The sequence below is a fragment of the Coniophora puteana genome, assembly GCF_000271625.1.
Source record: "Coniophora puteana RWD-64-598 SS2 unplaced genomic scaffold CONPUscaffold_5, whole genome shotgun sequence".
Lineage (NCBI taxonomy): Eukaryota > Fungi > Basidiomycota > Agaricomycetes > Boletales > Coniophoraceae > Coniophora > Coniophora puteana.
Window position 1 is genome coordinate 1,812,277 of NW_006913057.1, and position 26,484 is coordinate 1,838,760.

The 26,484-nt window shown below is 51.5% G+C and overlaps 11 protein-coding genes across 11 annotated transcripts; 6 read left to right on the top strand and 5 right to left on the bottom strand.

Moving 5' to 3' along the window:
* Positions 1-951: 951 nt before the first annotated feature.
* CONPUDRAFT_54039 (uncharacterized protein) lies at positions 952-2,105 on the top strand (the record flags this gene model as incomplete). The annotated part of the gene is made up of 8 exons (XM_007769162.1): positions 952-994; positions 1,055-1,174; positions 1,282-1,358; positions 1,415-1,426; positions 1,480-1,500; positions 1,552-1,604; positions 1,656-1,834; positions 1,885-2,105. 8 exons carry the CDS (start codon positions 952-954, stop codon positions 2,103-2,105), a joined length of 726 nt encoding a protein of 241 aa, XP_007767352.1.
* A 1,671-nt stretch (positions 2,106-3,776) lies between these two features.
* On the bottom strand, positions 3,777-4,789 carry CONPUDRAFT_103177 (uncharacterized protein). The gene is made up of 3 exons (XM_007769787.1): positions 4,550-4,789; positions 4,329-4,358; positions 3,777-4,271 (listed from the first exon to the last, which is right to left on the bottom strand). The coding sequence occupies exons 1-3, from the start codon at positions 4,734-4,736 to the stop codon at positions 4,081-4,083; spliced, it is 408 nt and encodes a 135-aa protein (XP_007767977.1). The 5' UTR covers positions 4,737-4,789; the 3' UTR covers positions 3,777-4,080.
* Positions 4,790-4,995: 206 nt separating this feature from the next.
* On the bottom strand, positions 4,996-5,750 carry CONPUDRAFT_81774 (small nuclear ribo protein F; the record flags this gene model as incomplete). The annotated part of the gene is made up of 4 exons (XM_007769467.1): positions 4,996-5,378; positions 5,427-5,448; positions 5,506-5,570; positions 5,625-5,750. Coding segments are annotated over 4 exons (234 nt in total), but the record flags the coding sequence as incomplete, so codon positions are not given.
* Positions 5,751-6,030: 280 nt separating this feature from the next.
* CONPUDRAFT_89676 (TATA binding protein-associated phospho protein) lies at positions 6,031-6,722 on the top strand (the record flags this gene model as incomplete). The annotated part of the gene is made up of 5 exons (XM_007769788.1): positions 6,031-6,115; positions 6,218-6,283; positions 6,342-6,436; positions 6,483-6,551; positions 6,600-6,722. The coding sequence occupies 5 exons, from the start codon at positions 6,031-6,033 to the stop codon at positions 6,720-6,722; spliced, it is 438 nt and encodes a 145-aa protein (XP_007767978.1).
* A 2-nt stretch (positions 6,723-6,724) lies between these two features.
* On the bottom strand, positions 6,725-8,337 carry CONPUDRAFT_103185 (Ribokinase-like protein). The gene is made up of 8 exons (XM_007769789.1): positions 8,150-8,337; positions 8,044-8,087; positions 7,794-7,958; positions 7,552-7,726; positions 7,427-7,491; positions 7,136-7,371; positions 7,021-7,086; positions 6,725-6,969 (listed from the first exon to the last, which is right to left on the bottom strand). The coding sequence occupies exons 1-8, from the start codon at positions 8,246-8,248 to the stop codon at positions 6,821-6,823; spliced, it is 999 nt and encodes a 332-aa protein (XP_007767979.1). The 5' UTR covers positions 8,249-8,337; the 3' UTR covers positions 6,725-6,820.
* Positions 8,338-8,481: 144 nt separating this feature from the next.
* CONPUDRAFT_153130 (uncharacterized protein) lies at positions 8,482-9,532 on the top strand (the record flags this gene model as incomplete). Its single annotated transcript, XM_007769790.1, has 5 exons — positions 8,482-8,532; positions 8,597-8,678; positions 8,749-8,852; positions 8,920-9,102; positions 9,164-9,532. The coding sequence occupies 5 exons, from the start codon at positions 8,482-8,484 to the stop codon at positions 9,530-9,532; spliced, it is 789 nt and encodes a 262-aa protein (XP_007767980.1).
* Positions 9,533-10,313: 781 nt separating this feature from the next.
* CONPUDRAFT_136775 (uncharacterized protein) lies at positions 10,314-16,077 on the top strand. Its single transcript, XM_007769791.1, has 22 exons — positions 10,314-10,836; positions 11,458-11,551; positions 11,614-11,794; positions 11,857-11,955; positions 12,011-12,131; positions 12,192-12,637; positions 12,691-12,729; positions 12,787-12,939; positions 12,994-13,161; positions 13,223-13,283; positions 13,348-13,526; positions 13,609-13,719; positions 13,783-13,867; positions 13,934-14,457; positions 14,524-14,897; positions 14,974-15,029; positions 15,095-15,225; positions 15,282-15,372; positions 15,427-15,498; positions 15,560-15,647; positions 15,703-15,794; positions 15,864-16,077. Exons 1-14 carry the CDS (start codon positions 10,677-10,679, stop codon positions 14,086-14,088), a joined length of 2,052 nt encoding a protein of 683 aa, XP_007767981.1. The 5' UTR covers positions 10,314-10,676; the 3' UTR covers positions 14,089-14,457; positions 14,524-14,897; positions 14,974-15,029; positions 15,095-15,225; positions 15,282-15,372; positions 15,427-15,498; positions 15,560-15,647; positions 15,703-15,794; positions 15,864-16,077.
* Positions 16,078-16,268: 191 nt separating this feature from the next.
* Positions 16,269-17,057, bottom strand: CONPUDRAFT_136778 (uncharacterized protein). Its single transcript, XM_007769792.1, has 2 exons — positions 16,464-17,057; positions 16,269-16,412 (listed from the first exon to the last, which is right to left on the bottom strand). Exon 1 carries the CDS (start codon positions 17,046-17,048, stop codon positions 16,467-16,469), a length of 582 nt encoding a protein of 193 aa, XP_007767982.1. The 5' UTR covers positions 17,049-17,057; the 3' UTR covers positions 16,269-16,412; positions 16,464-16,466.
* Positions 17,058-17,431: 374 nt separating this feature from the next.
* Positions 17,432-18,287, bottom strand: CONPUDRAFT_89682 (RNA-binding domain-containing protein; the record flags this gene model as incomplete). Its single annotated transcript, XM_007769793.1, has 5 exons — positions 17,432-17,563; positions 17,622-17,709; positions 17,766-17,872; positions 17,943-18,119; positions 18,198-18,287. The coding sequence occupies 5 exons, from the start codon at positions 18,285-18,287 to the stop codon at positions 17,432-17,434; spliced, it is 594 nt and encodes a 197-aa protein (XP_007767983.1).
* A 2,475-nt stretch (positions 18,288-20,762) lies between these two features.
* CONPUDRAFT_122974 (uncharacterized protein) lies at positions 20,763-24,317 on the top strand. The gene is made up of 7 exons (XM_007769794.1): positions 20,763-20,895; positions 20,961-21,071; positions 21,123-21,651; positions 21,703-21,947; positions 21,997-22,156; positions 22,212-23,229; positions 23,285-24,317. Exons 1-7 carry the CDS (start codon positions 20,777-20,779, stop codon positions 23,998-24,000), a joined length of 2,898 nt encoding a protein of 965 aa, XP_007767984.1. The 5' UTR covers positions 20,763-20,776; the 3' UTR covers positions 24,001-24,317.
* On the top strand, positions 24,278-26,456 carry CONPUDRAFT_103203 (acyl-CoA dehydrogenase NM domain-like protein). Its single transcript, XM_007769795.1, has 13 exons — positions 24,278-24,376; positions 24,427-24,489; positions 24,543-24,728; positions 24,797-24,884; positions 24,942-25,043; positions 25,094-25,172; positions 25,228-25,480; positions 25,533-25,552; positions 25,606-25,807; positions 25,856-25,906; positions 25,957-26,085; positions 26,150-26,161; positions 26,217-26,456. The coding sequence occupies exons 1-13, from the start codon at positions 24,329-24,331 to the stop codon at positions 26,340-26,342; spliced, it is 1,359 nt and encodes a 452-aa protein (XP_007767985.1). The 5' UTR covers positions 24,278-24,328; the 3' UTR covers positions 26,343-26,456.
* Positions 26,457-26,484: the final 28 nt, after the last annotated feature.

Here is a 26,484-nt window from a genome sequence, read left to right on the forward strand (position 1 = left end):
ACCTTTCAAAAGCACGACTGGAGCCAGTGCAAAGTGGCGCATGTTCGGTTGTCAGCGGATGCCTGGGTAAACATCAAAACCACGAGAGCTCAATGCCAGATGCGCAGAGAGAAGCTGATAAGAGTAACGATAATCCGAGCCCCTGTGCAACATCTTGCAACATTGGCCCACGCTCGCAGACGCCCGCCCACGAGAGCGAGCTTCGGCGATCTCGTGGCCCCGATGAGTCGGCGCAACGGACCTGCCTTTTCGAAGATGAACAAGCACCTTTCCTTATTTTGCATCTTCGGATCCCAAAGGTAGAAAGATGGATACCCAAATGCGGATGACATGGAGCTAGATGCGCTCAAATTAAAGTTTGCTTCCGCCTTTGTAACGTTCTTCGAGTGCTTCTTATTTTCTGTCCCGAAGCGGGGACCACCGAGGGCGCTACTTTAACGAGATCAAAGGGACTGAACTAATTAGAATGTTTTGTTCACTCACTGACTCTCGCCTAGATATCTCTGCGCCCATGGGAATTTTCATTTATCAAACCGGGATGAAAGGGAACACCGTAAAGAATGGATCATTACCAACGGGTATCGTAAAGCTGGGATTCTCCGCGGCCGAGTTCTTCCTCCACTGGAGCCGTGATGAATGGCGACCTGTGGAACCATGAGGCCAGATACGTAGGAGTCACCGCATCATACGCTAAGCTCTAACCCATCAATCCGGGACGGAGGAGGATATAATCCTGACATTCTACCTCACGAATCTCGCGCACTTCCCTGAAAGTGCGGTCAAAGCATCTCCCCGCCACCGGAGTAGCATTCCACTTCCTGGCCCTTCTTATACCTTTTTCCAACTTCCCATCCTTTGCCATTCCTCAGCTTAACCCCCCGACGATCTCATCCTGGGTTCTTCCTGAACACCGCCAGCTGGTAACCGCCCGACGCCCTTGTTCTTTCGAAGATGGTCAGCTGGGACTCCCCTGAAGAACTCGCCATCGAGGGCGGTACGTACTACCCCTGATCGTCGCTCGACGTTCATTCTAACCCAAATCTATGACGTACAGCCGCCTTCAACAACCTCATCTTTGCCTTGTTCGGGCTATATGTTTGGGAGTTGGTGATGACCATCAGCTTTGAGTGGTCTTTCGTTACCAAGAAGCGCAAGATGTCCTGGCCTCTGGTACGTGACCGACATTTTTGCTGTTTCAACGTCTGTTCTGACCGATTATGCAGAGTACGTCTCTCATGTCACCGTAACGTAACACAGTATCTGACCGTGGCGATTTTCCAGTCTTCTTCTTCCTGTGCCGGTATTGCATGTTCTTGGCCTTCGTTGGGTTAATAATATCCCTCACCATCAAGACCAAGGTATGTTGTTGAACTTGGTTCAAATATGGAAATAGTAGTTGAGAAATACATTCCAGATCAACTGCGGAGTATGCTATCTCTCATCTAGTTCATCTTTTATAGAACTCATCTTTTGTTGTAGGCTCTGTACACCTTCATTTCCGTACGTTTACTGGTCAAAGAATTCTTACCTGTGTACTCACAGTTGTTTTAGTTTGCAGGGAACATGACCGCTCTGTGTGCATCAACTTCACTCATGATCAGAACGTAAGTCAAGCCTCCTACGTCTTTTTCTGGGATCTGATAGAGAAATTACAGACTGGCATTGTGGGAGTTCCGTCGACCCGTCGTCATTCTTATGGTCATTCTGGCTCTCGGTCACTGGGCTATCGAGATTCGCGGCATGGTGATCGTCGATTCTCAATGGAGTGATGCGGCCAACGCATGCACAGTGGTCTCCGCCAACCACTTGTGGCTGAACGCGAATTACTTCTACAGTAAGCAGCTTCGACCCAGGGTTGTGATGTAGACTGATGAAAGAAAATAGCTATGGGCTTCGACTGTATCATCCTCATCTTCACGGCGACAGCTCTTGGCCGTCGCTTCAGTGACGCAGGACTGTCTGGCCTGCTCTTCCGGGATGGCTTGGTGTACTTCATTGTCACGACCACTTGTAACACGATACCTGCAGTGCTCAACGTGCTGGATCTGAATGGTGAGCATTCTGTTCCACTTTTCAATGCTGCCAATACTGAAACTCAGTTCTAGTGGAGATGAATGTGTAAGCATCTGTCCGGCCTACTATTTAACGCCTATGGATTGAACGAACTTTGACAGTATCGCGACTATCCCAGCTGCAACAGTCTCGTGAGTATATCTACGACTAAGCCCTGACCATCACTAAATCGATCTCTCTAGTGCAATTGCCTCGTGCCGTGCAGTCATGCGTCTAAAGCAGTTCTACTCGGACAAGGACCAGTTCTACGTATCGCCGATGGGTGTCACTTCGATACATGACAATGCCAATAACAACAATGGTAACGGCAACAAGGGCCTGAGCCCGATCGGCTCGAAACGTATGAGCTTCCGGCCTATCAGCCGCAAGCCCACCCGGCCCGAAATCCATGTCACCACGGATTCGTTCACAATGGGTGAGCTCGCCTCGTGAGTATATGTCGCTTCTATTGCCCAGCATCAGGAGGGACACTGACTTACGCCACGTAGTCCATCATCCAAACGGTCCCCAATGTGGGACTCTGACGGGCGGTCGAGTGACTCTGAGCGTCTCAGCTCAGCCAAACCAAGAGACATCCTCGGAGAGCAACTGCCTTCACCTAGCTCCGTCCACTTCGCTCGGGACGATCGGGTCGTTTAAGATCCTGCATCCTCCAATCCACTACACAAACTTCAGGCTCGTTTAACCATTGTCGTATGTAGCATTTCAAGATCACAGGGGAAGTTACCATAGCACAGAGAACGAATGTTACATTTATCAATATTAGGGGGGAGAGGGGATCTTAATTCGGGAGTCAGGGTATGGGATGTTCATTTTGTTACATTAGCCAATCTACACTTGTATCGGTGTCACCTTCATTCATTTTTAGTTAGAGCCGCCCTTCGCATTCGCATTCGTTTTTTTATCTTCTTCATCTCAAGTTCGACGTGGTCTTCTTGATGTTGACAGTCGACCCCCCATGTACACACGTCCGTTTGGATATATTCGTATACCTCAACGTCAATTTACTATATTTACAATACCGTCGACATCAACTATACCTAAGTTTGCGACTGCTTTAGGCCTCTTCAACAGCGCAATGTGGTACGTCGCCTAAGATCTTGGGGCTAAAGAACGATTTGCTCACTCAATGTTAATGAGGAGTGCTCCAGTCCAAGGCCAGTGCATATCCCGAGGTTGAGGTACTTGCGCCTCCCCTGCCTTCCAGAAGCTGGATCCAAGTGTCATTCGTGTTCGGAACCATCGATCCGAGGTGGCCGATGTGACTCGAGAGTCGCACTTCTTGATCGAGCATCCGAGTCATGATAGGTACGAGATCAAACGATCCATGCGAGGTTAGCGGAGTACGGTCCGAAGGCTTTTGTCAGAGCGCTCGCTCCAAGAGCAGCACATGGCATTAGCTTTCGGAGTACACCTTCCTCTCGAGGCGTAATTGTTGGTTGTCGGCTTCCACATCGGCGGCTCAACAACCAGAACCCCAGAAGCACAACCGTGGTATGCGGTCATATCCCTGCAAGGAACTAGAACAAATGCTGCTTGGGCCCGTATCTGTCGCATCAGCGCCCTAGTGAGTTTCCTGGACTAAATCACAAAGTGTGCACAGGAAGAAAGAAAGAAAGGAGATATAAACGATAAAAGGCTAGAAAAGGCCTAGGCTTCAAGGGAAACGATCACGTCGAGAAAGAGGTTAAACACGCCGTCTCGAATTATTTGGAGATGACAGCTTTATGCTCAAGGGCGATGAGATTGCACACTTTGCCTTCGAGCAAGCGATGACATTACAAAAATAGCTTTTTAAACCGTAGTCCATAAACTAAGAAAGCTCTAGCATCAGAACGGTATACATGCAAGGTGTGATATAGACCTAGGGTTTGATGTTGGGGAGTCCAACAGCGATGTCGATGGCAGGTTAAGAGAGTAAACTCCCTGAGAGAAGTAAGGGTACTTGATGTCCCCAACGCCACGATGACTTTTGAGAGTAAAATGTACCAAATGTGGTAGAGATCGCTACCGACGGCGAGAGGCTCTGCCAGCTTTCCGCCTTGCCGCGACACTTCCTTGTCTGTTCATCCCTCTTGACTTCCCTCTAGGGGCCATGTTCTTTGAGATCCTCCATTCTTCGTTACGAGAGTTCCGTGGTCCATGTGTGGATATCTTAGTCTTTTGAGACTGAGCACCACCGTCAACATCCATGCCTTCTAATCGCGCATATGGTCAGAAAATGATAATGTAATTGAACGTCACACAGAACGAACCTGTTGGTTTGACAATTGGAACTTCATCTCCTGATGACATGGTTGGGAAATCATCAGCATTCAAGCTCCTTCCGCCTTCTAAGCTTGCCCTGATACGAGTTGCCCGTGCATCGAGCCCATAAAGGTATGCATGGCCTCAGGTGTAATGATCTCCGGAGGCAGCAGCCCGAATGCAGCAAACAAGCCCTGTGGGGCAGCGGGGTAGGGGTAGGAGGACAAACCTTGGATGCCCTCCTCTACGGCATCGCCCTCCAGCGGGACGTCTCCGTCCCGATCCGCCTTCATCGTAGTGGTGAGCTTGGCGTTGAGTCGATTGAGTCTAGCTGCCTCCGTGGCAGCGTAGACGCCTTCCTCCCGCTTCTTCGCGCGGAAGGAACGTTTAACTTTGGAGCGAGTCGACTTGGCCATGCTGGTGGTGGTGGTAGTAGTGGGTAGGAGAGGGAAGAGGAGGGGAGCGGAGGGGAGTTGACTGGGTTGACGACAAGCGGTGTAAGCCCGGGGTAAATTTGATAAAACCACGTGACATGGCCCCTATTTCATTATGCCGCTGTATTTTACCTCGTGTATGGCACGAAGGCCGGCGCTTAGGGTATCCATCCACAAAGATCTGCAGTCTGAGTGTCTGGTACATCCGTCTCGATATCATTCAGTTCTTAAGTTGCTTGTGTTTCGCGCAACAAAGGTATGACCAACATGAACTGAAAGTGTAAAAACTCATATGGAAGGTATCGACCCTTCTCTTGTCCGTAACCAACAAGCACGCCCAAGAAGCCTGCGCTAGCTGCTCTTTTGGTGAAATCCCGAAATAGCCTTCGAGCGGGGTGGCAGATATGGTGTGCGATGCACTTCTCAAGACTTGTGCTTGCTCAGTAATGGTGGTATTGCATCGGGTGATAGATTAGGAAGCACAAGATTGACATTGCGAATGATTCGTAAAAGCCATCGATCCGTTTGTGAGAGCATTGCATATTTTGGCCCACGATAATGAACAGAGGCGCGTGCGCAAGTTTTGGATTCTCGGAGTCATAATCATTCTGGAGGTGCTTCCCTGTGCTGTAGGAGGTCAGATAGGGCCGATGAGGGGAGAAGATGACTTATAATATAAAGGACGTTGTTACACCTGATAGTATACCTCACCGATCAGTACACGTACACCTTGGACGCGTCGAAGACATACCGGATGAACACTTCGCCCAGCGCGCCATTCGATTTTCCATCTTGGAACTCCTCCGTGTTCGCAAGCTGAAGACACGCTCATGAGCTTCCTGAAGAACGACACAGATGATACCAACATACCTGGAGATTCATATACCCATCGGTACTGACGAGGAAACCCTTGTATTCAAGTCCCCACTTCAGTCTAACATACACAGGCTTGCCCGTGAGGTCCTGCAGGAAAGGCTTCGGGTTGACAGGGTTGACCTAAACACGTTGCATAGCCCATCTCAGCATTCTCTTGCCAGTACGAACAACGCGTATCGTGCACTCACCGACATCTCACAAGGACGAGTAAGGAAGAGAGGTCAGCGAATCGGACTTCGAAAAGGGAGAGCGAGGTGGCCGAAATAGGTAACCGCGCGTAGAACAGTCTATATTATCCGCGGCTGGCATTTGGGCCCCTGCGACGGACCCACCGCATCTCCCTCCTCCCTATTTTTGTTTCTGCACCTCTACTCCCCCTCCGCCGACCCAGCGAACACACATGTCAGACAGAGAGGGACACGTGGGAGGCCCCTCGGACGAGGATCTCTCCCTCCCAAAAGCCACTGTCGCAAAGATGATCAATGGTATGTCTCATGTCTTGTCCCACGTGCACCACTCTCCGCCGTTCTTGGCCGCTGCCCCGCGTTCTCGCTCATGTTCATACTCACCCCCGTGTTCGTGGATAGAACTGCTACCGCCGGAGGTGACGTGCGCGAAGGAGACGCGTGATCTGGTCATCGAATGCTGTGTAGGTGAACGCGTTTCAAGCTGCGAACCGGTCCGCTAAGAATGCTGAAACGCGCTGTGCAGAATTCATCCACCTGATCTCATCAGAAGCAAACGAAATATGTGAACAAGAGTCGAAGAAGACGATAGCACCTGAGCATATCATAAATGCACTAAAGGCATGTCTAGCATGCGTCCTGTTATGCTGCTACTGACTTTCTATAGCGCCTAGGCTTCGATTCATTCACTGCCGAAGTGGAGGACGTCCTTAAAGACCACAAACAGCAGCAAAAGGTGCATTGAATAACTCTGCTTCAAATCACCTTGTTGACTATTTTCCAGGATCGCGAGCGGAAAGCAGACAAGATCAAGGACTCTGGTATGACGCAAGAAGAACTTGAGGCAAAACAAGCGGAACTATTCGAACTCAGTCGTCAGAAATTTGGCCAGTCCGCGCAGAAGTGAGTGGGATGGCTAGCTTGTCGTATTGCGCATTCATCATATCTCTATTGTACATGACCGCCGCTGATGCATTGTATTATTTGTAGCTAATATCCTTATTGCTAAGAATACTCGTGACGATCCTTCATATCTTGAAGGCGACGACTGGGCGAATCACCGTTCCACGTCTCTTTCCCATTGTCATTAGCAAGTTTGGGAAGACCTAGTTGCTCGATGGTGAACGAGGCCGATACAGTCCCGTAAAGCATGGCTAAGACCAATGTTATGCACATCTAGGCCATCTAAGTTTCGTCGAGCGTACCTTCGTATAAATCATTGGTGAGCAGAAGGCCAGCGGCAAACCCACCAAGAAAACTATTTCCGGCACCTGACATCAAACGTGAACAAAGGGCACATTTCAACAGCAAGTCACCCACCAGTGACATCGACCACCTTGTCCAAGTCACTGTTCGTCCAGTAAGCGTCAAGCCATCGCCCTCCTTTGGCACGAGTTGAGATGTATGCGCCCAAGGCACCGCTGCGAATAACCACGCATCCTTCTCCACCCTTCCCAACGCCGAGTTCGAGTAGGGCTGCCGCAGCTTCTTCGACGCTTGCCTTCGAGACTGTGTGTGGCATACCGAGCAAAGATAGTGCTTCCTCTGCATTAGGACTAACGTGAAATTTGTCGATAAATAACATCGGGGAAAATACACTGGTCATCGCACCTGAGGACGGAAATCAACGGCAGAGCCTTCTTTAGAGACGGCATTTCTTCTGGTATGCATCTATCCTTTTGATATTTGTTGATTCAGAGACAAAGGTGACGACGTAGATCTGCGCTGGTGCTGACAGGTATGGGCTCGTATACCGTGATCGGGTGCCAGTCCGGAACAGAGCTCATCTCGGAGATGATCCCGAGGGCCCGAGCGGGAGAGCAAATGAAGTGCAAAGACATTGGTCTTTCCAGACGAGTGTTTGCCAAGTCCCGAGGTGTCAGCCGGACGCGAGGCGTCAGGTAGTTGAAACTGGAGATGGAACATTGCGCGGTCAGCAGTCGTATGGCGTGAAGGATAGGTTAGCTTCGACTACTACCCTCGTGTGTCGCCCCTGTATGAGTTGAGTGCACGGGTCGTTTCGCGAGATTTGTCGTCCCGAAAATACCACGCATCAGTACCGTAGCTTTCGAGCTCGTGTTGGATATGAACGGGAAAGTCGTGTCCTCTATCGACGATCATTCCCAACTGATCTGGCGACAACCTGTTGTTTAGGGTGTGGTCGCGGTCATTATAGAGAGCAGAAGCGAAAGGTCTGAGGGTTTGATGAAGTGGCTCTGCCGACTGACCAGATGCGAGCGCCGATGTTGGCGTAGGTGCCTCCTCCGCCGATCTGCCGATGAATGAGGAGTTCAATGCTGGGATCTGATAATAGGACGATAGAAGGAGGCATTCCTGGGGTGGCAGAGATTTGTCAATGGGCTTGCCGTCCTCGTCAGCGAAGGAGAACTGGTCGATGATGAACATGCCGAGGGTGACGAAGAGGGGTCCCATCGTAGACTGAGAGAGAGAAGAGACGGAAGCAAATTCCAGGTGATAAACTTGGCCTAGTTCACTTGGGGGAGGCGGAACCAACCGATCACGAGCGAACAGACCGTCTCGGATTTGACAGCCGCCGGCATATACAAAGACTTTCGCTTTTCCGTCCTATCAGCACGCCCCCATAACGTTGCAACCTGTGCCCACTCACAAACAGGTCTCTCACACCCTTCTGTTTGGATTTCACGATGCTTCAGGTATGGGCCATCACATACAACAGGGCCGACTTCCCCGATGCCGTATGTCTCCGCGTCTCTCATCTCGCTCGCCCAGATACAAAGTCATCATCTGTGTCACCTCTAGTTGTACGAGCGCGCCCTTCCTCTCGTCGACGAGCCAGTTCGCGCAAAGATCCAGAAGTATGTCCGCCGCGAGGATGCCGTCCGTGAGTACCACCCAAGTCTCCATCTTCTCATCGCGTCCTGTTCCCTTGTTCTAATCTACGCGAAATGAAGGCTCACTGATCGGCAATCTCCTTCCCCGCATGCTCCTCAAGAGAAGGGGCGTAGCGCGGGACACCATGCACTTCTCCGTCACGGAGACAAATAAACCATACGTTGTGCGTCTTGCTTCGTCTTTCTGTCTTCTGCTCCCATGACCATCTCTGCAACTCATTATCTCGCCAGGCTGTCCCCGGCATCGACCCCCCACTGGCGTACAACGTGACACATGACGCCAGCATCGTCGCCATGGCCTTTGGCGCCGGAGACCTGCAGCCACCGGCGTTCACTATAGGCGTCGATGTCATGTGCATAAAGAAGGACGCCAGGAAGACACTCAAGGAGTTCGTTGACGAGGTCGACAGCCAGGTAAACCCCCTTCCTTTGTGGGATCATCGGCCCGATCACTGACATACCCTCTCCCGCTCAGTTGACCAAGAAGGAGCTCGAAATCATACTTGATCCCTCCATTTCCGAAACTGAAGGGCTCACGCGTTTCTATTGGATTTGGACACTGAAGGAGGCCTACGTGAAATCCCTCGGACTTGGCATCGGTTTATTCGAGATCAAGAGAATAGAATACAATGTGCCCGAGGAACAAGTGCTCGTGGACGGGAAGCCAGCCAACGGATGGCAGTTTCGCAAGTTCAAGACACAATATCTGGGCGAATCCTACGTTGGTGTTGCATCCAAATTCATAGGAGGTAGAGCTACTACTATTGAAGAAATAGACGAAGGTTCCCTAGTAGTGTACGACGCCGCACCGTTCGTAGACCGTGCTGTAGAGGAGTTGGTATAAGAATAAGTTTACGATGAGTATTAGAGTGTAATAGGAAATGTGTTGTAGGATTAGTATGGTGTTAGGAAGTAACCGGAAACATGCAATATAGACAAGAAAACAAACAAAATGAGACTAGAGATATAGCGATGATTAAACCCGGAAAGTACAAAAGTCGGAGAGCAGCGAGAATACATCTATGATATAATTAGTATGCGAAGAAAATATCTGTGCCAAACAAGAGGTCCTGCTCTTCTTCTTCCTGTGCTTCTGGTTCTGGATCTTCTTGGCGAGCATTAGCATTTGTGGGTGGCGCCGACTGCCAGACTCGTTTAGAGTCATCCTTGGATTTTGGTTGGGAGCCCCAGTGCATCCCGGAGAGTTCGAATGCGGACAGATCGGAGAATGCAGTCAATGCATTTGCAACCTGTTCATAAAACGCCTATACAGAATAAGGATGAGCGCCAGACTGTGTACACAGCAACGTAATGAAACTCACGGTGGTCGGCGCCTGGAACATATTTTGGGTGGACATTACACGGAGACACGAGAGGGACGGCATATGCGTTTGAAGCGATTCCAAGAATGGAACCGGAGATGAGCTTGTGACGGTCCCGAGAACAACGACGGAAACGCTGGACTGGGCGAGTTGGGGAACGTCCGCTTCCGTCATGCCACTGCCGTGGAGGTGTATGCTCTTGACTGGGCGACCAGGGACGAAAGCTTTGGCAGCTCGAACGGATCCCACAAACTGGGTTAGACGAGGAACGAGCGTTGCAGGAAGGGAAAGTGCGGGGGATGGGTGATTAGGTGGCAGAGGAATAGACTCCATCTCGAGCTCGAGAAGGGATGGCGTCTTCTCGAGGAAGCGCGTGACGGTCTGGTCGAGGGGGAACGCGCAGGTGAATTGGGTGAGGGAGGGGTAGGATACCGGATTAGTCAAGGAGGGAAGGACCCAGCTGAGGCTGGAGTCGATGAGGAGGTTGAGTGTTGTCAACTCGGACATATTAGAGATTGCTCTGGAGAGGAGACGGTAGAAAGCGGTGGAGACATGTGCGCGGGCATCGACGGAGATGTAGAAGGTCCTGACATATTGTGCGATGTGTTTATTTGAAGCGAGAGTATGTACGACGGCGAGGTTATGTAGCCAGGGAGAGACGGAGAGATGTCGGTAAAGGACGCGCTGGGCGACTGTGCAAAGGACAGAGGATGCCTGAGCGGTGGCGGCGAGGGAAGCGGTGTCGAGGTCCTGGACGACGTTGTCGATGAGCTCGACGGGGAGACTAGAGAGGGACATGGCGATGGAGGACGGAAAAAAGGGAGGGGTCAGTAGGATTTATATTAGAGCAGGACACAGCGTGTGGTATATATTTTGAAAGTGATCGCCGCGTGAGGGACGTGAGAAGGGATAAAGAAAGCCGAGCACACAAGCGAACAGAGGACTTGCGATGACTGACAACGATCTGGCACTTGAATTGCCAGCCACGCATATATGCTATCAGATCTTCGTCAATTCTTTCTCTTCTCTCCCCTCCTCGTGCCCCAGCCCTGCTCGGTCGCTGAGTTCAGAACTAGTTCAGATCAGAGATCGTGTCGGACAACCTGCAGCGTGCTGGGGCAAAGCCAGGGTCGATTAGCTTATGTAACACCGCTCGAGAGCGCGTTTTATGAGAGTTGGAAACCCCTTGATTCAGCTCAATTTCACGTCTCCGCTGCGCCATATGCGTTCCTCGCCCGTGGCTCACCTGCTACGCTGGCGTCGTGCCAGGGCATCCGCGCTCTCCTGGCCCAGCCCCACACACAAAAGTCTCTTTCGTTCGAGCCTCCATTCTGCAGCGGCCAACGCGTCTGCACATTCAGGTCGGTCACTCTCTGACACGCCCCATGTGATTTTTCGCTTTACTCACAAATCACCCGCTCCAACCCACGTACTCGCGTCTTTTTAGCTCCGTTTCCAAGGCGGACACACAATTGTGGACAGCTGAGCTCTGTCAACGCGGGAAGTCGCGTCGTTCTCGCAGGATGGCTCCTCCCTGAACGGTGATTACTCTGCACGCGTTCCTTCGCGGACAGAAGGGGTGACTTACGCCTTCTAAATCAAGCAAAGTTTCAAAAACGCTCTCGTTCTTTCCGATTAAGGACTCGTACGGCACCACTCAGCTCGTCGTCCAAAGGAATCCACAAGAGGACGACCCGCTTCGCGCCCTCTCTGATGTCCCAGTAGAGTCAGCTGTACTCATACAGGGCCATGTGCGCCTCCGCCCCAACAGCGCACGGCGCGCCGTCAGTCTCCTTCCCAGATCGGACATTTGAACGAGCCCACTCACATTTTCTTCTCTTTCAAGGAATCAACAGGCGATATCGAGGTTCAGGTCGACGGTTTCAAATTGCTCAATGCAGCCGACCGCGAGATACCTTTTGTTCCTTCTGACAACCAAACGCTGGTACGAATCTCAACGTGGCGAATCCCAAATACAACCTTGACACGACATTGCACAGGTAAACGAAGATCTAAGGGCCCGATACAGATACCTTGACCTCCGCAGGTCTGCTTTGTCCTACAACATCCGCAAGAGAGGCCAAGTTGCGCACCTCATACGCAATGCGCTGCACGACCAGGGTGCGTGGACTTGAATTCTCATCAAAAATGCTTGCGGCGTTCACAGAGACACACTTGTAGGCTTCGTCGAAGTCGAGACTCCGATGCTACTGAAATCTTCGCCTGAAGGGGCACGCGAGTTTCTGGTGCCTACGCGTGTTGGCCAGTCCGCTTCAGCCGGTGATACACCTGCAGAGCCTCTGTTCTACGCATTGCCACAATCTCCGCAGCAGCCCAAGCAGCTTCTCATATGTTCAGGAGGCATCGATAGGTACTACCAAATCGCCAAATGCTTCCGTGATGAGGATGGGCGCAAAGACAGACAGCCAGAGTTTACTCAGGTTGATCTCGAAATGGCGTTTGTCTCTTGGGGACCGGGTGACACTCCCAAGGACAACTGGAGGATCGGCGGCGTCGAAGTACGCGAAGTAATTGAATCTATCATGAGACAGATTTGGGGAACAGCCGAAGGAACTGAACTGCCTTGCGCGTTTCCTGTCATGACATACAAAGAAGCAATGACACGTGTAAGCTAGCTAGCTTTGCGATGGCAGACAGTTCTGACCAGCTCTCACCCCAGTATGGCTCGGATAAACCGGACACACGATTTGATCTGGAGGTAAGTGTCTTGTTATCTGCGTCAATCGTCCCGCGGATATGAATGATTTGTATACAGATCGTAGATCTCGTTGCACTTCTTTCTCCAGAACGACGGGCGTCCATTGCGAAGGACGTCGGCGAAACCCTTGAAGTCTTCTCAGTCAACCACGCCAACACAGCCTTCTCTCGAGCGAGTGCATCATGTCAATACAGGGACGAGGCTGCTGTGGTATGTAGCCAAAACACGCGCATCGAAACACTGAATAGCTAGAACAGCCTACAGGAACGCATTGGAATCACAAAGGAAAACCAATACAATTGGTTATCGACTTCTGGTCTGACGCCAGGTGCCCCATCGCTCGCTGAGAACGATTACGTCGCGCTCAACAAGGCACTGAATGTACACCCCGGTGACACTATCTGGCTATCCCGGCGAGCCTCGCCCCTCGAGGTACGTCTATGTATCCGGAAAACAGATTCACCTGTCATCACAGAGGTCTCATGCGAAGCAGGGCGGATCCACTCCATTGGGTCGGATCAGGACACGCATAGCGGAATCGGCGCAAGCGCTAGGTAAGGCTGAAATATAGCCCAATAGCGATTGGGTGATCGGGCGGCAGAGGCTAACTTAGGGCAGGTGACTGGACACCCCCTGCAAATCCGCACTTCCTCTGGGTGACAGAGTTCCCGCTGTTCACAAAAGCAGATACGGACAAGGACTTCCTCGCGCAAGGGCGTTGGAGCAGTACGCACCATCCGTTCACGGCACCAATGTGGGAAGATATTGAAAAGATGTACGCCGGCAGAGTAGACGAGGTGAAGCGGCAGCGTTTATTTCTGGAGGCTGTCGTTCCGCGTTATTAATTACACCTTACCCGCTCGGTTGGTTACATTGCAGGTCCGCGGCCAACATTACGACCTCGTCCTGAATGGTGTGGAGGTCGGCGGGGGATCAGTACGAGTGCACGATCCTGCTATGCAGGACTTCATTTTCTCCGAGATCTTACGCGTACGTGCCCCACTCCGTCCGAGGACTAACGGATGTCTCTGAGATGAGCCTGCCTCGTAACAGCTTAGCGCATCGGAAAAAGCGACATTCGGTCATCTCTTGGATGCACTTAGATTCGGCGCACCTCCGCATGGTGGTATCGCAATTGGTGAGTCATCATTCACTTTCACAAATTGTTGCTCGCCACGTTATTCGCTTCGCTCACGAATATCAGGTTTTGACCGCCTCATGTCAATCCTCTGCAAGACTCCATCCATCAGAGATGTCATCGCGTTCCCAAAGAGCGGAGCGGGCACAGATCTGCTCTTCAAGAGTCCAGCGGCAATCACTCCGAGCATATTGCGCCAATATGGTATCAAGCCTTCATGATTGCGTATGGAAGCTGGTAATGACCTGGAAGACGTACGTACAGTTGGACCTAGGGTCCTTAGAGGATATAGCAATAGGAATAACACGGAAATATAGATGTCCATATACACTACTAGTCCATAGTAATATACACTCAACTCTCCTGTGCTGCTAGCTCTCGCTTGGGGTTAGTATCTGGCGGTGAAGGTGATATGAGCTTGGAGTTGCGGGGTGTGCTATCCGAGGCTGCCGGCGCATATGGCGACTCTCCATAGGCGGAGAGTCGGGCCCAGTTCATATCCGCTTCATACGAAATTCCGTTCACTCCAATCCCTGTCATGTTTGGTGGGGCGTCGACGTCACTCTCAGCGTCGGATGCGGTGTGGTCATCTGCGGATCGAACCAAATTCATGTCAGTCGCGTCAAACACGGTCCGAAGTTTTGACTGAGAATTACGGAATACGTGGCCCACAGGCGGGTGTGTTGTTCGCCGCCTCGCACGAGCGGTCCCAGATGAAGACGGCGAGGAGGCACGGGGTGGAGTAGCTGTTGTTGGCGAGGACGCGTCGGCCCACTCGGACGAAGCGGATTCGGAAAAGAGCCCACCGCCGTTGGGCACCCACGGTGGACTCACGAGACCGGGCGAACTGTCGACGCTTCGCGGTCCTGGTGGTGTGACGGTGTGTGGAGATGGCGAGGTGGAGGGCGTGTTGGCAATAACGGCCAACGGTGGTAGGATAGTGAATATCTGGTCTTCAGCCTGTGGCGGGCCGTATGAATCGAACGGGTCAGGCACGGACTGTAACATGGGCTCGAGGATAGGGTCGGATCTGGGAGAAGGTTCATGAGATGGTGCCGGGGGATTAAGGGGGCGACTCGGATGCGCGTTCTAGAACGATGACATACGCTTTGGCCGAAACCCTGTCAATAACTTCCATCGTAGACCGCACAACTATGCAGGTCTGGGGGAGCAACGGTTAGCAATGGCAGCTACACAGATCGCCTCAAGCATGTTATTCAATCGCACCTTGCCTTGGACCGCATCCCATACTTCCTCCTCGTGTTCCAGAATATCCTGGTAGTGTGCTGCTTTTAGGTGGTCGAGGTCGTCCACCTGGCGTTGTAGTATGGCAAGAGTCTCGCGGAAGCTTTGTAGATCTAAGCGCTGGAAGGTCAGCTAGCTAGCGATAGGCTAGGGTTAAGATGCGTCTTACTTCGTTGCTTCTTGTTCAGATTGGTCATTTCTGTGCGTCGAATTGCTTCACTCTTCTCCCTCAAAACCTTCTCGTAAGAACTCGATCGTTCCTGGTGTGAATGATAAGAGCCGGGGTAATTCGGTGAAAGGGTGGGGGTGCATACGTGGACGGCGTTTCGGTAGGTTTCCAAATGCTGGACAAGAGGTTTCTCAAACGTCTTATCAATCGTTTCTGCCTGTGATTGTATCCATTATGCATGAGACATAATAGTATACGGTCTCTCACTATGGACGCACCAGAACATGCCAATGGTTCCCCATGAGGTGGTGCAATCCAGATGCTGCTTGTAGTCGAGTTCCTGCCTCGTACGAGGGTCCCTTCAGCCTTGGAATCTGTTGTCATCTTCCATTCCCTACACTTTGGGGACGTGATGACTGACCCGGAACACCTCTGCATGGCGTCTGCGAATGCTGCGGTAGCATTTGATAGCTGTATGAGCGCAGCCCGATAACCTGCACTCGTGGACATGAGCTGTAACGTGTGATGAGTCATTCCCTGGATCCGCCTTCAATCTAGGGTAGTGAGAGCAGCAAAACTGACATCTTCAAATGCCTGAATGCTGGATTTGAGGTTGGCACGAGTTATGATCTTCTCTGGACCGCCTGAGCCGAAGTTCATGGCAGATGCGTGCGTTGCGTCCGAGAATGTTGGAGAAGGGGGCCCTGGAGATGTTGGACGCTTTGGAGATATCGCAAAGTTGCGTAACGAACGTGGCTTGCGGGGCATGCTGGAAAGGTGAGGTGAGGTGTTCGATCGTTGCAGCGCCTGGCCGACTCCCAAGGTGTGTGCCGAGTCCCAAGGGGACCCCTTTCCCATTTAGACCCAGGATTAGCGCCCAACACTATGGTTACTGTAGCCGAACCTTCACTACAAAGTTCCTTGGCTCACAACAGTTTCGTAGTAACTTCGGATGTCCATTATGTATGTCGTAAACTTTGACATATAGTGTCATTATTATCAAGCATCGGAGCAAACATCTAAAGTACTACCAAGCACTCTCTACGCACTCTCGGAATCCGCTCGTGTATATGATGAAAAGGCTACGCGTGACATGCACCTTGCCTGGAGATACCGAGGACTCCGAGCAACCTGTGACTAACTTAGAGGACAGAAGACCACAAGTCAGCTAGTATCACCCACCTCTCAGCGTCTGACTCCAGCAGATATAGCAGACATTTTGTCTGGCGAACGGCGCAAGAAGAATAGCTTGGCGCGTGTCTGCCGCTTCCCTCCCTTCCCACCAAACTTCCCGCTTCCGTCCGCGCGTTGGATAACCCGGATGTCCTTGAGGTGAGGCGACACCACAGAGAACTGCATTTCTAAGCCTGTACGCTGGACGATATTCCGAAGCAAGAAGGACGTGTCCTGCCCTCTTCTCCGGATGGACAGCAAAACACCGGAGAATGTGTTCGGCGCGTGCTCAAGCTGGACTTGGAGCACAGAGCCTGGGAGGAGGCGTTGGGGGTGTGTACGGGAGAAGAACGTGGAAAGCCATTTCTGCTTCAATGGAGGAGCGAGGCTCCTCTGTAAATGGGCCATGAGGCCTTTGCCCTGCCTAAGGGCATGTAAATTTGACGGAGGCGGTACGTCGAGGACCTTGGCCACTGGAGAGAAGGGGTAGGCGGTTCCTGAGACCTGCACCTCCGCAGGTGCAGATGCCGAGGACACCTGCCTGAAGGCAGGCCGCAATGACTTTGGCAGCATAGCTCGAGCGGCGGTGAACATGAGTTTGGTGGATGGGCTTAGGCTCAGGCTACAACTCAAAAGCCGAGACGCGGTATGAGGGCAGTGGCTGTACGCGACTCGTGTTCTCGGTCTTTTCCGATGTAACATGGGCGGATATGGCAGACTTCAAGTTTTAGGACGTGGTACGTCCTCGGACAGTGTGTAATTACAGAAATTCTAGTAATTTTGTTGTACAATTGATACGGCAAGATGCAGTCTGCCGTGACGCTATGATGGGAGCACAACACGAGGCCGTTCACAACCCCAACAGTCCGACGAGCGCAGAGAGCACTCAACAAGATCAACCCCAAATGTTCAGAAACCTCGCCCTCTTCCCCTTTGATAGGCATAAGATACATTTGGTTCATACGTGAGCAGCATTCTCACCTGCCGCGAGCCCGATACGGACTATAGCCACTTTGGCCGCCTCTGTATCCCCCTCGGTAACCACCTCGGTAGGTCCCCCGTCCCCGTCCACGATTGAACCCTGGTATGTTGGTCCGCTTTGCCGTCACCTGTGTGAAAATATAATGACAATGAGAGGTCTGATATAAACCAATACAATCCCTTCACCTTAATGAGGCGTCCTCGGAACAAAGAGTTGTCCATAGCCAGTGCTGCGTCGATGAAATCAGGTTCGGCGAACTCAACATATGCAAAACTAAGCATCAAGATAAGCACCTTCGATGCAATAAGATCCCATAAGCATACACGTACCCTTTGGGATGGCCAGTAAATTTATCACAGAGAATGGTGACACGGTTGATGGTTCCACAAGCCTGGAAGTGTGCCTGTATTTCTTCTGGTGTAGCGCCATAATCGACCTGCACCGACAGGGATCGAATGAGGTTGATTCCAACGGTATACAGTTAGTATTCGGCGGAGAGGACCTACGTTGCCTACGTATACACTCCGACTGTCCGCAGCCTGCTTGTCCTCAAGCGTGTCCATTGCTTCACCGGAGCCCCCTTCGCCTGACTGGTCATCGGTCTCAGCGGCTGCTTGAAGCTCCCGAAGCTTCTTCGCTTCCCGTTCCATTTCCTCGACGCGCTGCTTCATCAGTTGGATTTCCTATACGCGACCGCGGACGCAGACCAATGGTACATTCATGAATGACGGGTATCAGGAAGACGCAATGGCCTTACACACCTTGGACTCGGCCTCCTCGCCATCGTCAATAGCCGGGTCAGCCTCAGCTGCGTCAGCAGGTGGCAGTAGGTTCTCCTGCACGTCGGCCATGATGAACGCCTAACTGCAAGCCGGTTATTGACGTCGCGCAAAACTTCGCCCACCGACGCAGCGCCAGAAATGGGCAGGCTGCAAATATGGGTAAACAGGTCCTCCCCTTCAGGGGCCGGCAGGGGCCGACTTGCCGCTGACGTCAGAATTGTTCGGAAGACTTTGACGGGTACTTGGCTTGAACACCACACCTCAGCGTGTTGAGTACTTACGTAGGCACGTTTTCACCGCTAAAAAATCCACTCGAAAAGTATGGAAGGTGAGTGCCTTGGGCTCTACCACAAGGTCATATTCGATCATCTAAGCAATGACCAAGCATAATTCAAGAGCTGCGCATGCGGCGAACTCTTGGTATATGGCGTAGTGCACCTCCATTTATCCTAAGTCATCCATTTCTCTCTCTCATGGACTCACTGTTCCTCCCGCGTAAAACGGATAAGTAGTTCTCTTGCTACCGTGAGTGGTGGATAACACCTCAAATGAATTAGTTAATGCATTGCTGATGATTACCGTGAATCGGTGGGCTTCTAACGTTGGAACCCCGACGTCGTATATCTGTCAGCCGTGGCCATAAAAAATAGTCCAGCCATTTGGCCCGCGAACAATGGTTTTATATCAACGTATGGCCTCTCGTTCATGTTGCAAGAATAACATACACGTTGTTCTATCATGCGGGATTGGTCCTCTGTACAGCGTCCAGGGACAGGTACATTGAATTCCTGCTATCGAGAATATCCAATAAATATAGAATTTACAAGCACAGGTCACTCCAGTGACCGTCCCATGACGAGTCCTATGAGTCATTGACTACGGGCAAATGAAGGCCGTGCGTGGCCATTCAGACATTGGAGACTTCCGTGTTATCGGGTGGGCCACTTTTTTGAGTTGAATGGCTGGAGAAGTTGACTCTCGACACGGTCACAGGTAGCTCGAGTGAAACTCCCAAGCGTTTGTTCAGTCGCTGAATGTTACGTTGTTTCCTTCGTCAAACAAAAAGAAATCTGACTCGCTGTTTATTAGTACCGGAGATGGGTCCAGGTGGATATTGCCTTTGATGAAGGCCCAGTAAGTAGATACTTTGCGGAATGAATGAAAAATGAAAGTCTGGTCACGATTTCGCGAAGATTCATCTCCGCTGTCGTTTCACGGCGGCCCGTGTGGAAATGGTTGAATACAAGGCACATTGGAAAGAGCTTCGGCAGAGACCAGGATCGCAGCGTTGTGAGAAAGAGACGCTGTAGAAGGAGGTTCAACAACTTTGCAAAGTTTCACAAGCTGTGACATGCCTTCGGTCCCAGTTCTCAGAATGGTAGTTTGGCTTATCGAAACCAAGATCATACATAACCAATCAGGACCGCACTCCAGCCGTGCCTGCATAATCGGGCATTTGGGCTCTGCGCTTTGATATTTTCCAGTCCGGCGGCTTCAACACGTTCACTCGGCGCGAATATATTGGGTAAGATTAGCCACAGATCATCGCGTGTGTGCTTATAAAGCGTGTTTGGTATGACTCCTGCAAGCAAGAAGGTCCTGGAATAGCCAGGTGCACTGGTCACCGATTAGTCCTCGAGGCAAATATACTCTATACCACGTGGTGAGCACACCTCATTTACCTGGCTGCGTACTGCATGGGCTGTACATTGGAGCGTAATCGTTTGGCAGGAATATTCCGGAACGTCATTGCGGTCGGGGTCGAAAGGCTTCCGAGAACTCGAGTCCTTTCAAATCGTCGATCTTGGCCGTTGCCCCAGATACCCTGTTGTGACTATCCGGGTGCCTCAAACGGTCAAAGAAAGGTACAACGCAGCACATGCAACCGTGAAAATGATCGCGTAGAATTGTGCGACGTCTCCACTTCCATTGCAGAAAAACAGTTTAGCCGATCATAGAACAAAAGGTAGACGTGGCGCCGAGAAGAAATCGGGAGAGAGAAATCGAACTATGATCTACAGTTATGAGGTTAGAAGCGAGAAACCTCAACTAGATAACATGCCTATTATAGTCCCATGTGCAACGGAGAGTGGGGTGAGCGTAGAGTAGGAGATCGGTGCAAGATTCACCGAGAGGGACGCAGAATTGCGGGTAAAGAGTGTCCGGGACGCTATGTTACCTAGTTGACCGACGAGTGCTGTGTAAGCGCTGGAACGACGATGTTCATTTCCGACGAGGTCTTTTAAAAGGGAAACAAGGGGGAAAGTTATGAGTTATTCCTTGCGCTGCACCCACCCTCCTAGTCAGTGGCATCCTCAATGTCAGGAAACAATCACAAACAAGAGGTGAGCGTTTCTTTGTGCATCGACGAACAGTAGTACCTGAAGCTAACCAAGTTCTACACGTTTTAGGGCCGGCCACAAGACCATAACGAGCGAAAGCTTAGTCAGCCATGGTATCGGGCCGACCCGACCACCCACCGGAGATACCTGGCCGCTACATCTCAGTATCAGCTTCAGCTCTCTCCTAAACACCCCCTTGCAGACGACGACCCTCTCATGACACAACAGTCCAAGAAGAAACAACGAGTTGATGATGAATCCATTCCCACAGACTCTGGCACAAAGCCAATCCAGCTCCAACGACGCCGAGTCTGGCGAGCATGCGAGAGTTGCAGGTGTGTTTGCGGTCTCACCCTAATAATCATCCTTTTTCACTCAGCTCCTTATCGTATCCTCACAGGCGGAAGAAGATCAAATGCGACGGCTGCGAGCCTACTTGTTCTCAGTGTCAGAGCTCTGGATCCCAGTGCACCTGGCTTCAGACCAAAGACAGAGCGGCTTTAAGCAGACAGTACGTGTTAAGGGCCTCCTGGTTACGTACTTGCCCTCACCTGTTCTACAGCTATGTGCAAGAGCTTGAAGCAAGATTGCTGCACATGGAGTCCGTGTTTGCTCAGATAACTCCCGTCCTCGACCAACTAGGCCCTTCACTCAATCTCCCCGGTGTGCCCGGAGCATCCACCAATCCAGAGACGTCAAGTGATGGTGGACTGGCTCCCGCATCTGCAGTACTACAAGCCCTCTCCTCGAAAGTGGCCTCAGAAATCCAGGTGGCAGAGCAGTCTTCCCCAGAATCTTCGATCGTCAAGATGGAGGACGAGGTCTCTGAAGCACTTGGGCAGCTGGCTCTAGACGAGCATGGGCACATGCGCTGGATAGGGGGCTCCTCCACTATGTCCCTCATACAGTCGTTTCGGTCTATGACCACTCCCCCGCTTCACCGGATCTCACCCATGGAGGAGGACCCGCGGGCGCCCGGACCGAGTGCCAACAAGCTATATTTCCCAGCCTCAGTCTTCTTTGGCAAAGTCCATGCCTTACCAGGTGCGGAGGAAGTCGAGTATCCTGACGAAGATTTGGCCGAGAAACTGGTAGGTGAATCCTGTGAATCCTGTCTTTTCACGTAACAAACATTTATGCAGGTGGATGCGTATTTCTCCCGTTTGCACTTCCTTTTTCCTGTCGTGGATAAGCCTTCCTTCATGCAGAAGTACAGAAGCCTGATGAACAACAGAAGGAAGGGCGATGTCAATTACGTCCAAGCTGAGGCAGCTTTCACATCTGTGGTCTTCGCAATTTTTGCTTGCGCTGCGAGGTTCGTTGACGATCCTCGTCTTCACGGGGAAACGTCGGATGACGGTGGTATGGGCATGATTTACTACGAAAGGTAAGTTGTTTTCGTCGATCAGCGAAAGATCTCTGACATGACTCTACAGAGCTCTCATTCTACATTATATCAGTCATGCTTCCATTCAGTTATATCACGTCCAAAGTCTCGCTCTTATGTCGTCATTCCTCTGCTCTGTCAATTGCTTGCCGCAGGCCTGGCTGTTGGTAGGACAAGCAGTGCGTTCCGCCCAAGATTTAGGGCTTCATGTACGTTCGTTCTCCATGACGTCAGCAATACTCTTTGCTGAGGGTTTATTGTTAGCGTTCTTCTAGGCGATTGAATGCGCCTGTAATTGAGAAGGAAACGCGCAAAAAGGTCTGGTGGTCTGTCTACGCATTGGACCGTATGCTTGCTCTTGCTCTTGGCCGCCCCCTCGGCGTTGAGGATTCCGACTGTGACGCTGAGTTTCCAGTTGATGTGGACGACGAAGCATTACCTGCATATTTCAATGGAAACCCTGTGGACCAGAAGCAGCCATCCCTTATGTCTGGCACATTGTTCCTTATCCGACTCTACCAGATTTGCGGTCGTGTCCTTCGGCAAGTCTATGCCATCGACAACTACAAGGATGTCCTTGAGCCAGAGAAGAAAACGGATCTTCAACGCCGTGTCGATGTTCTGGATGCTGAACTCACCCAGTGGTTTGAGGAATTACCGGCTGCCTTTAAGACTGCACCGGCCAATGAGCAGCAATATTCGATGGGCGCCGTCCTCTGCAGTCACTACTACTCCGTGCACACGGCTTTGCATCGCAACTTCTTGCCGGTCAAAAGGAACGAGCTTACTTCCCTTTCCTCCACGGCGAAAGCAATGACCTCAGCTCGTGCTTGCATCCGCCTCTCCGTAACGATCAACCAAGTTGTACCCCCATCTCACCACTTGTCCTTCTTCATCCAACATCTCTTTAGCTCCGCTGTAATCGTACTGCTTTACGCCATGCACAGTGATCCTAAAGCTGCACCGGCTGCTATGGACGAGGTTCGGACTTGCCTGCGACCGCTGGAGGCTTGGGAGGGTCACTGGCCGGGTGCCCGGAAGTGCAAGGAGTTGTTAAACGAACTTATTACCACGGCGGATGATGCCGTGAGGAAGCAGACAATGCCTCCGCCCGTGGCACCAGCACTTCTTGAGCGACGGCACTCCGTTTCAACCTCGGCTCAAAATTCGCAATTCTCTGGCGCGAGTCGGCCGATGAAAAGCAAGCCTAGGCGGATCAGCCGCTCTCGAGATCCTAGCGCAACGAGGCGTGCTCCCGTGAGCGCTCCTTACAGAACTGACTGTATGTTCTTTGTTTCCCCCATTCTTCCTCTTTTGACTGACATAACTTTTGTTAGCCCAAAGAAACAGATCTACATCTCGGAAACGAGGCCATGATGAAAGTGAAGGGCTCCCAAGCCCTCATCCTTCCATCCATAGCGTTCTTAGTAGCCCCACCGTAACAGGTCAAAAACCTAGTCCACATGGTTCTCCTGCCTCGGGCAATCTTCCGTCTCCGTCCATGTCGAACGTCGAGGGTCCTCACAATCTCGAAGACAGCCCGCAAATGACACATGCGTCTCCGTACGCTTTCAGTGGCACATCACTTTCGCCGCTTCATGTTCCATCTCCTCGATTTGACTACGACTATGGGATACACCAAAGCCCACTCGCTGCCTCTTCTTCGCATACATGGGACGTCACCGGGTCAGAACCCCAGATGTTTTCGCCGAGCTCACCGACTAATCCGGCATTCAATACTGGGTTTGAGTCCCATCCGACTACTATGGACGCCTGGTTCAACGGATCGTCGGATTTGCAATATACGCTGTCTACGACGCCTCCAGGAGCATCATTTGCAACACCTGGTTTGCCCTTCCACGGACTGGATTACATCCGAAATTACAACCCAAACGGATATCCTGTTCACGATCAGGACTCCCTTTGGCAACAAGGCCTTGAAAACGTCAATTTTGGATTTGATCCTGAGTTGCCCTTCAACTTCGGCGATGGACATCCCGAGAGCCATGACAACGTCCAACATTCCTCTTCCTCTCACCAAGCTCAGCAGTGATGGGACGGCTTTCCAATGAGCTTTGGCGCATGATTTTGTACTGACCATCTAGTGTATCCATACTTGACTCGCTTTCGTCTGTTGTATCTGGATTTTTCTCGCCTTTCCTCTACCTCTACCTACTCTACTGCCTATGCACCCCATCTTCCGTGTTGCCATTGGTCTTAATCTGCGCCTTTGACGGACAGTGTACAGTATACCATATACGGAACGGCTACCCCGGACTTCCGGGTGCCGGAGCCTCTGTTGCTCCGGACTAGAGTACTTAGGAACGTCACGCATCTACTACATAGAAATTAATACTCATTCTTGTCCCGCATTATACGCCATGTCCCATCCAGTCGTTGAATTTACCTCTCAATCCTCTTGGGACCTCGTAAGTTGACGTATGCTAGACCTGACAGAGACCTGACGCGTGGAAGCAAGATCGAGGACAAGTTCACCCCGTTCGGCAAGGAGACTCTTGCCAAACTTGTGCAGTTCTTCAAGGTCAGTCCGCTCGCCAGCCCAAGTTGATTGGCATCTTGAATGGTTTGGTATAGGATGAGATTCTGCCTGCCCAAAGGCTGGCTCATGAACAGATCCCCAAGGACCTTGAGCTGCGCTGGAAGACGGTGGTCCCGGTCATCGAGGAGCTGAAAGTGAAGGCACGCAAGCTCGGCCTCTGGAATCTGTTCCTCAGTAAGGCGCACTACCCTAAGTACGGTGTCCCCTTGTCAAACCTTGAGGTGTGTCCTCTCGTAGAACTGGGTATTTCCATGTGAAGCTCTTCTGACAGTTCGTATTTGGGGACTAGTATGCTGTTATGGCCGAGATTTTGGGCCGTGGTGGACATATGGCTTCTGAAGCGCTGAACTGTGCAGCCCCTGACACTGGAAATATGGGTGAGCATCGCACAATAATTAAACATCACATTGTTTTGTTGAAGGAAGTTTCCTCAGAGGTGCTTGCTAGATATGGTACTCCAGAGCAGCAGAAACAATGGCTTGAGCCTCTCCTTGACGGCAAGATTCGGTCTGCCTTCGCCATGACCGAAAGGTTTGGTGAGTGAATACAGCCCTGCATGCACCTCGCTATTCTGATCTTAGTCTAGTGGCCTCGTCTGACGCCAAGAACATCAAGACCTCTATCAGGAGGGAGGGGAACGAGATTGTCATCAACGGCCACAAATGGTGAGTTTTAGCTGCCTTCATCTCCGCCCACGTTCGCTCAACTCTCGCGATACAGGTGGATCAGTGGCGCCGGTGACCCGCGGACGAAACTCCATCTCGTCATGGGCAAGAGCGACCCCGACAACGCTGACAGCTACCGCCAGCAAAGCGTCGTCATCGTCCCTGCTGACGCACCTGGGGTCAAGGTCATCCGCCCCATGGAGGTGTTCGGCTATGACGACGCGCCCGAGGGCCACTGTGAGGTTATCTATGATAACGTCCGTGTGCCCTTGTCAAACCTTGTGCTCGGCTGGGGACGAGGCTTCGAGGTATGCTCTCTGGGCTCGCAATACTTTCCCCGTCTCATCTTGTCTCTTTCAGATCATTCAAGGTCGTTTGGGGTGAATCGTATTGCCTCTTTAAATGCCTGACATCGACTAATGCTCCTTCTTAGCCCAGGTCGTATTCACCATTGCATGAGGTCCATCGGCTGCGCGTCCGTGGCATTGGACTTGATGATCCAGCGGGTGACTGACCCCAACAGAAAGACCTTTGGTAAATTCTTGTACCAACACGGCACAGTCATCTCAGAAATCGCACAATCCCGTGCCGACATCGAAGCCGCACGGCTGCTCGTCCTGAGCGCTGCTGTGCAGGTACGAAATCTTTGTTCCAGATTATGATGGCATACTCACAGCAGACAGATTGACAAGCACATGGCGAAGGGTGCCTTGAAGGAAATTGGCATTGCAAAGGTACATTAGCTATGCCATGCCATCTGGACCCGTGCTCACATTCCGCAAAGTTTGTTGTTCCTTCTATGGCTTGCACCGTCGTCGACCGCGCCATGCAAGCCTTCGGTGCCGAAGGTCTCAGTCAAGACCAGCCCCTTGCAAGTGCCTACGCACAGCTGAGGACCTTGCGCTTCGCAGATGTTTGTGTGCTCGTTAGGGTTTTTAGGTGCTTTACTGATGTTTTCGTTTCCTCTTTATCTCCAGGGACCCGACGCTGTGAGTCATCCTTTATTTTAACTGACTGGACGGGTTGTTAAACCTTCGGTTTTAGGTCCACCTTCAACAGATTGGACAAAGGGAGCTGAAACGTGCCCCCGAGCTTCATAGGCGTGCCGCTGAGCTGAAGGAGAAGGAGAAGGCTGTTTGGGAGAAGGCCGGGATGAAGGCCCGCCTGTAATCATGAAGAATGTTTCGTCACGCTATAATTTTGTTTAAATATATTCGTCGTGTACTGAGAATGTGGGGTGGTTCTTGGATCTTCCTGCCTCAATCAGGGGCTTATAACATAAACGGCACTCTTTCTCACGTCGCGTCGTTAC

What these genes read in the sequence shown, in the direction of transcription:
- CONPUDRAFT_103177 (XM_007769787.1), bottom strand. Translation starts at nt 4,736, where the DNA reads ATGGCCAAGTCGACTCGCTCCAAAGTTAAACGTTCCTTCCGCGCGAAG. An exon ending in CGTAGAGGAGGGCATCCAAG is followed by an intron (nt 4,359 to 4,549) that starts GTTTGTCCTCCT and finishes CCATGTCATCAG; the next exon opens with GAGATGAAGTTCCAATTGTC. An exon ending in TCCAATTGTCAAACCAACAG is followed by an intron (nt 4,272 to 4,328) that starts GTTCGTTCTGTG and finishes ATGCGCGATTAG; the next exon opens with AAGGCATGGATGTTGACGGT.
- CONPUDRAFT_103185 (XM_007769789.1), bottom strand. Translation starts at nt 8,248, where the DNA reads ATGGGACCCCTCTTCGTCACCCTCGGCATGTTCATCATCGACCAGTTC. An exon ending in CGGTATACGAGCCCATACCT is followed by an intron (nt 7,492 to 7,551) that starts GTCAGCACCAGC and finishes AAATATCAAAAG; the next exon opens with GATAGATGCATACCAGAAGA. An exon ending in CACCAATGATTTATACGAAG is followed by an intron (nt 6,970 to 7,020) that starts GTACGCTCGACG and finishes CATTGGTCTTAG; the next exon opens with CCATGCTTTACGGGACTGTA.
- CONPUDRAFT_136775 (XM_007769791.1), top strand. Translation starts at nt 10,677, where the DNA reads ATGTCGGTAAAGGACGCGCTGGGCGACTGTGCAAAGGACAGAGGATGC. An exon ending in GGAATCGGCGCAAGCGCTAG is followed by an intron (nt 13,284 to 13,347) that starts GTAAGGCTGAAA and finishes AACTTAGGGCAG; the next exon opens with GTGACTGGACACCCCCTGCA. An exon ending in ACGCCGGCAGAGTAGACGAG is followed by an intron (nt 13,527 to 13,608) that starts GTGAAGCGGCAG and finishes GTTACATTGCAG; the next exon opens with GTCCGCGGCCAACATTACGA.
- CONPUDRAFT_136778 (XM_007769792.1), bottom strand. Translation starts at nt 17,048, where the DNA reads ATGTTCACCGCCGCTCGAGCTATGCTGCCAAAGTCATTGCGGCCTGCC.
- CONPUDRAFT_122974 (XM_007769794.1), top strand. Translation starts at nt 20,777, where the DNA reads ATGACACAACAGTCCAAGAAGAAACAACGAGTTGATGATGAATCCATT. An exon ending in AAGATTTGGCCGAGAAACTG is followed by an intron (nt 21,652 to 21,702) that starts GTAGGTGAATCC and finishes ACATTTATGCAG; the next exon opens with GTGGATGCGTATTTCTCCCG. An exon ending in GGCATGATTTACTACGAAAG is followed by an intron (nt 21,948 to 21,996) that starts GTAAGTTGTTTT and finishes ATGACTCTACAG; the next exon opens with AGCTCTCATTCTACATTATA.
- CONPUDRAFT_103203 (XM_007769795.1), top strand. Translation starts at nt 24,329, where the DNA reads ATGTCCCATCCAGTCGTTGAATTTACCTCTCAATCCTCTTGGGACCTC. An exon ending in GCTGGGGACGAGGCTTCGAG is followed by an intron (nt 25,481 to 25,532) that starts GTATGCTCTCTG and finishes TGTCTCTTTCAG; the next exon opens with ATCATTCAAGGTCGTTTGGG. An exon ending in ATCATTCAAGGTCGTTTGGG is followed by an intron (nt 25,553 to 25,605) that starts GTGAATCGTATT and finishes GCTCCTTCTTAG; the next exon opens with CCCAGGTCGTATTCACCATT.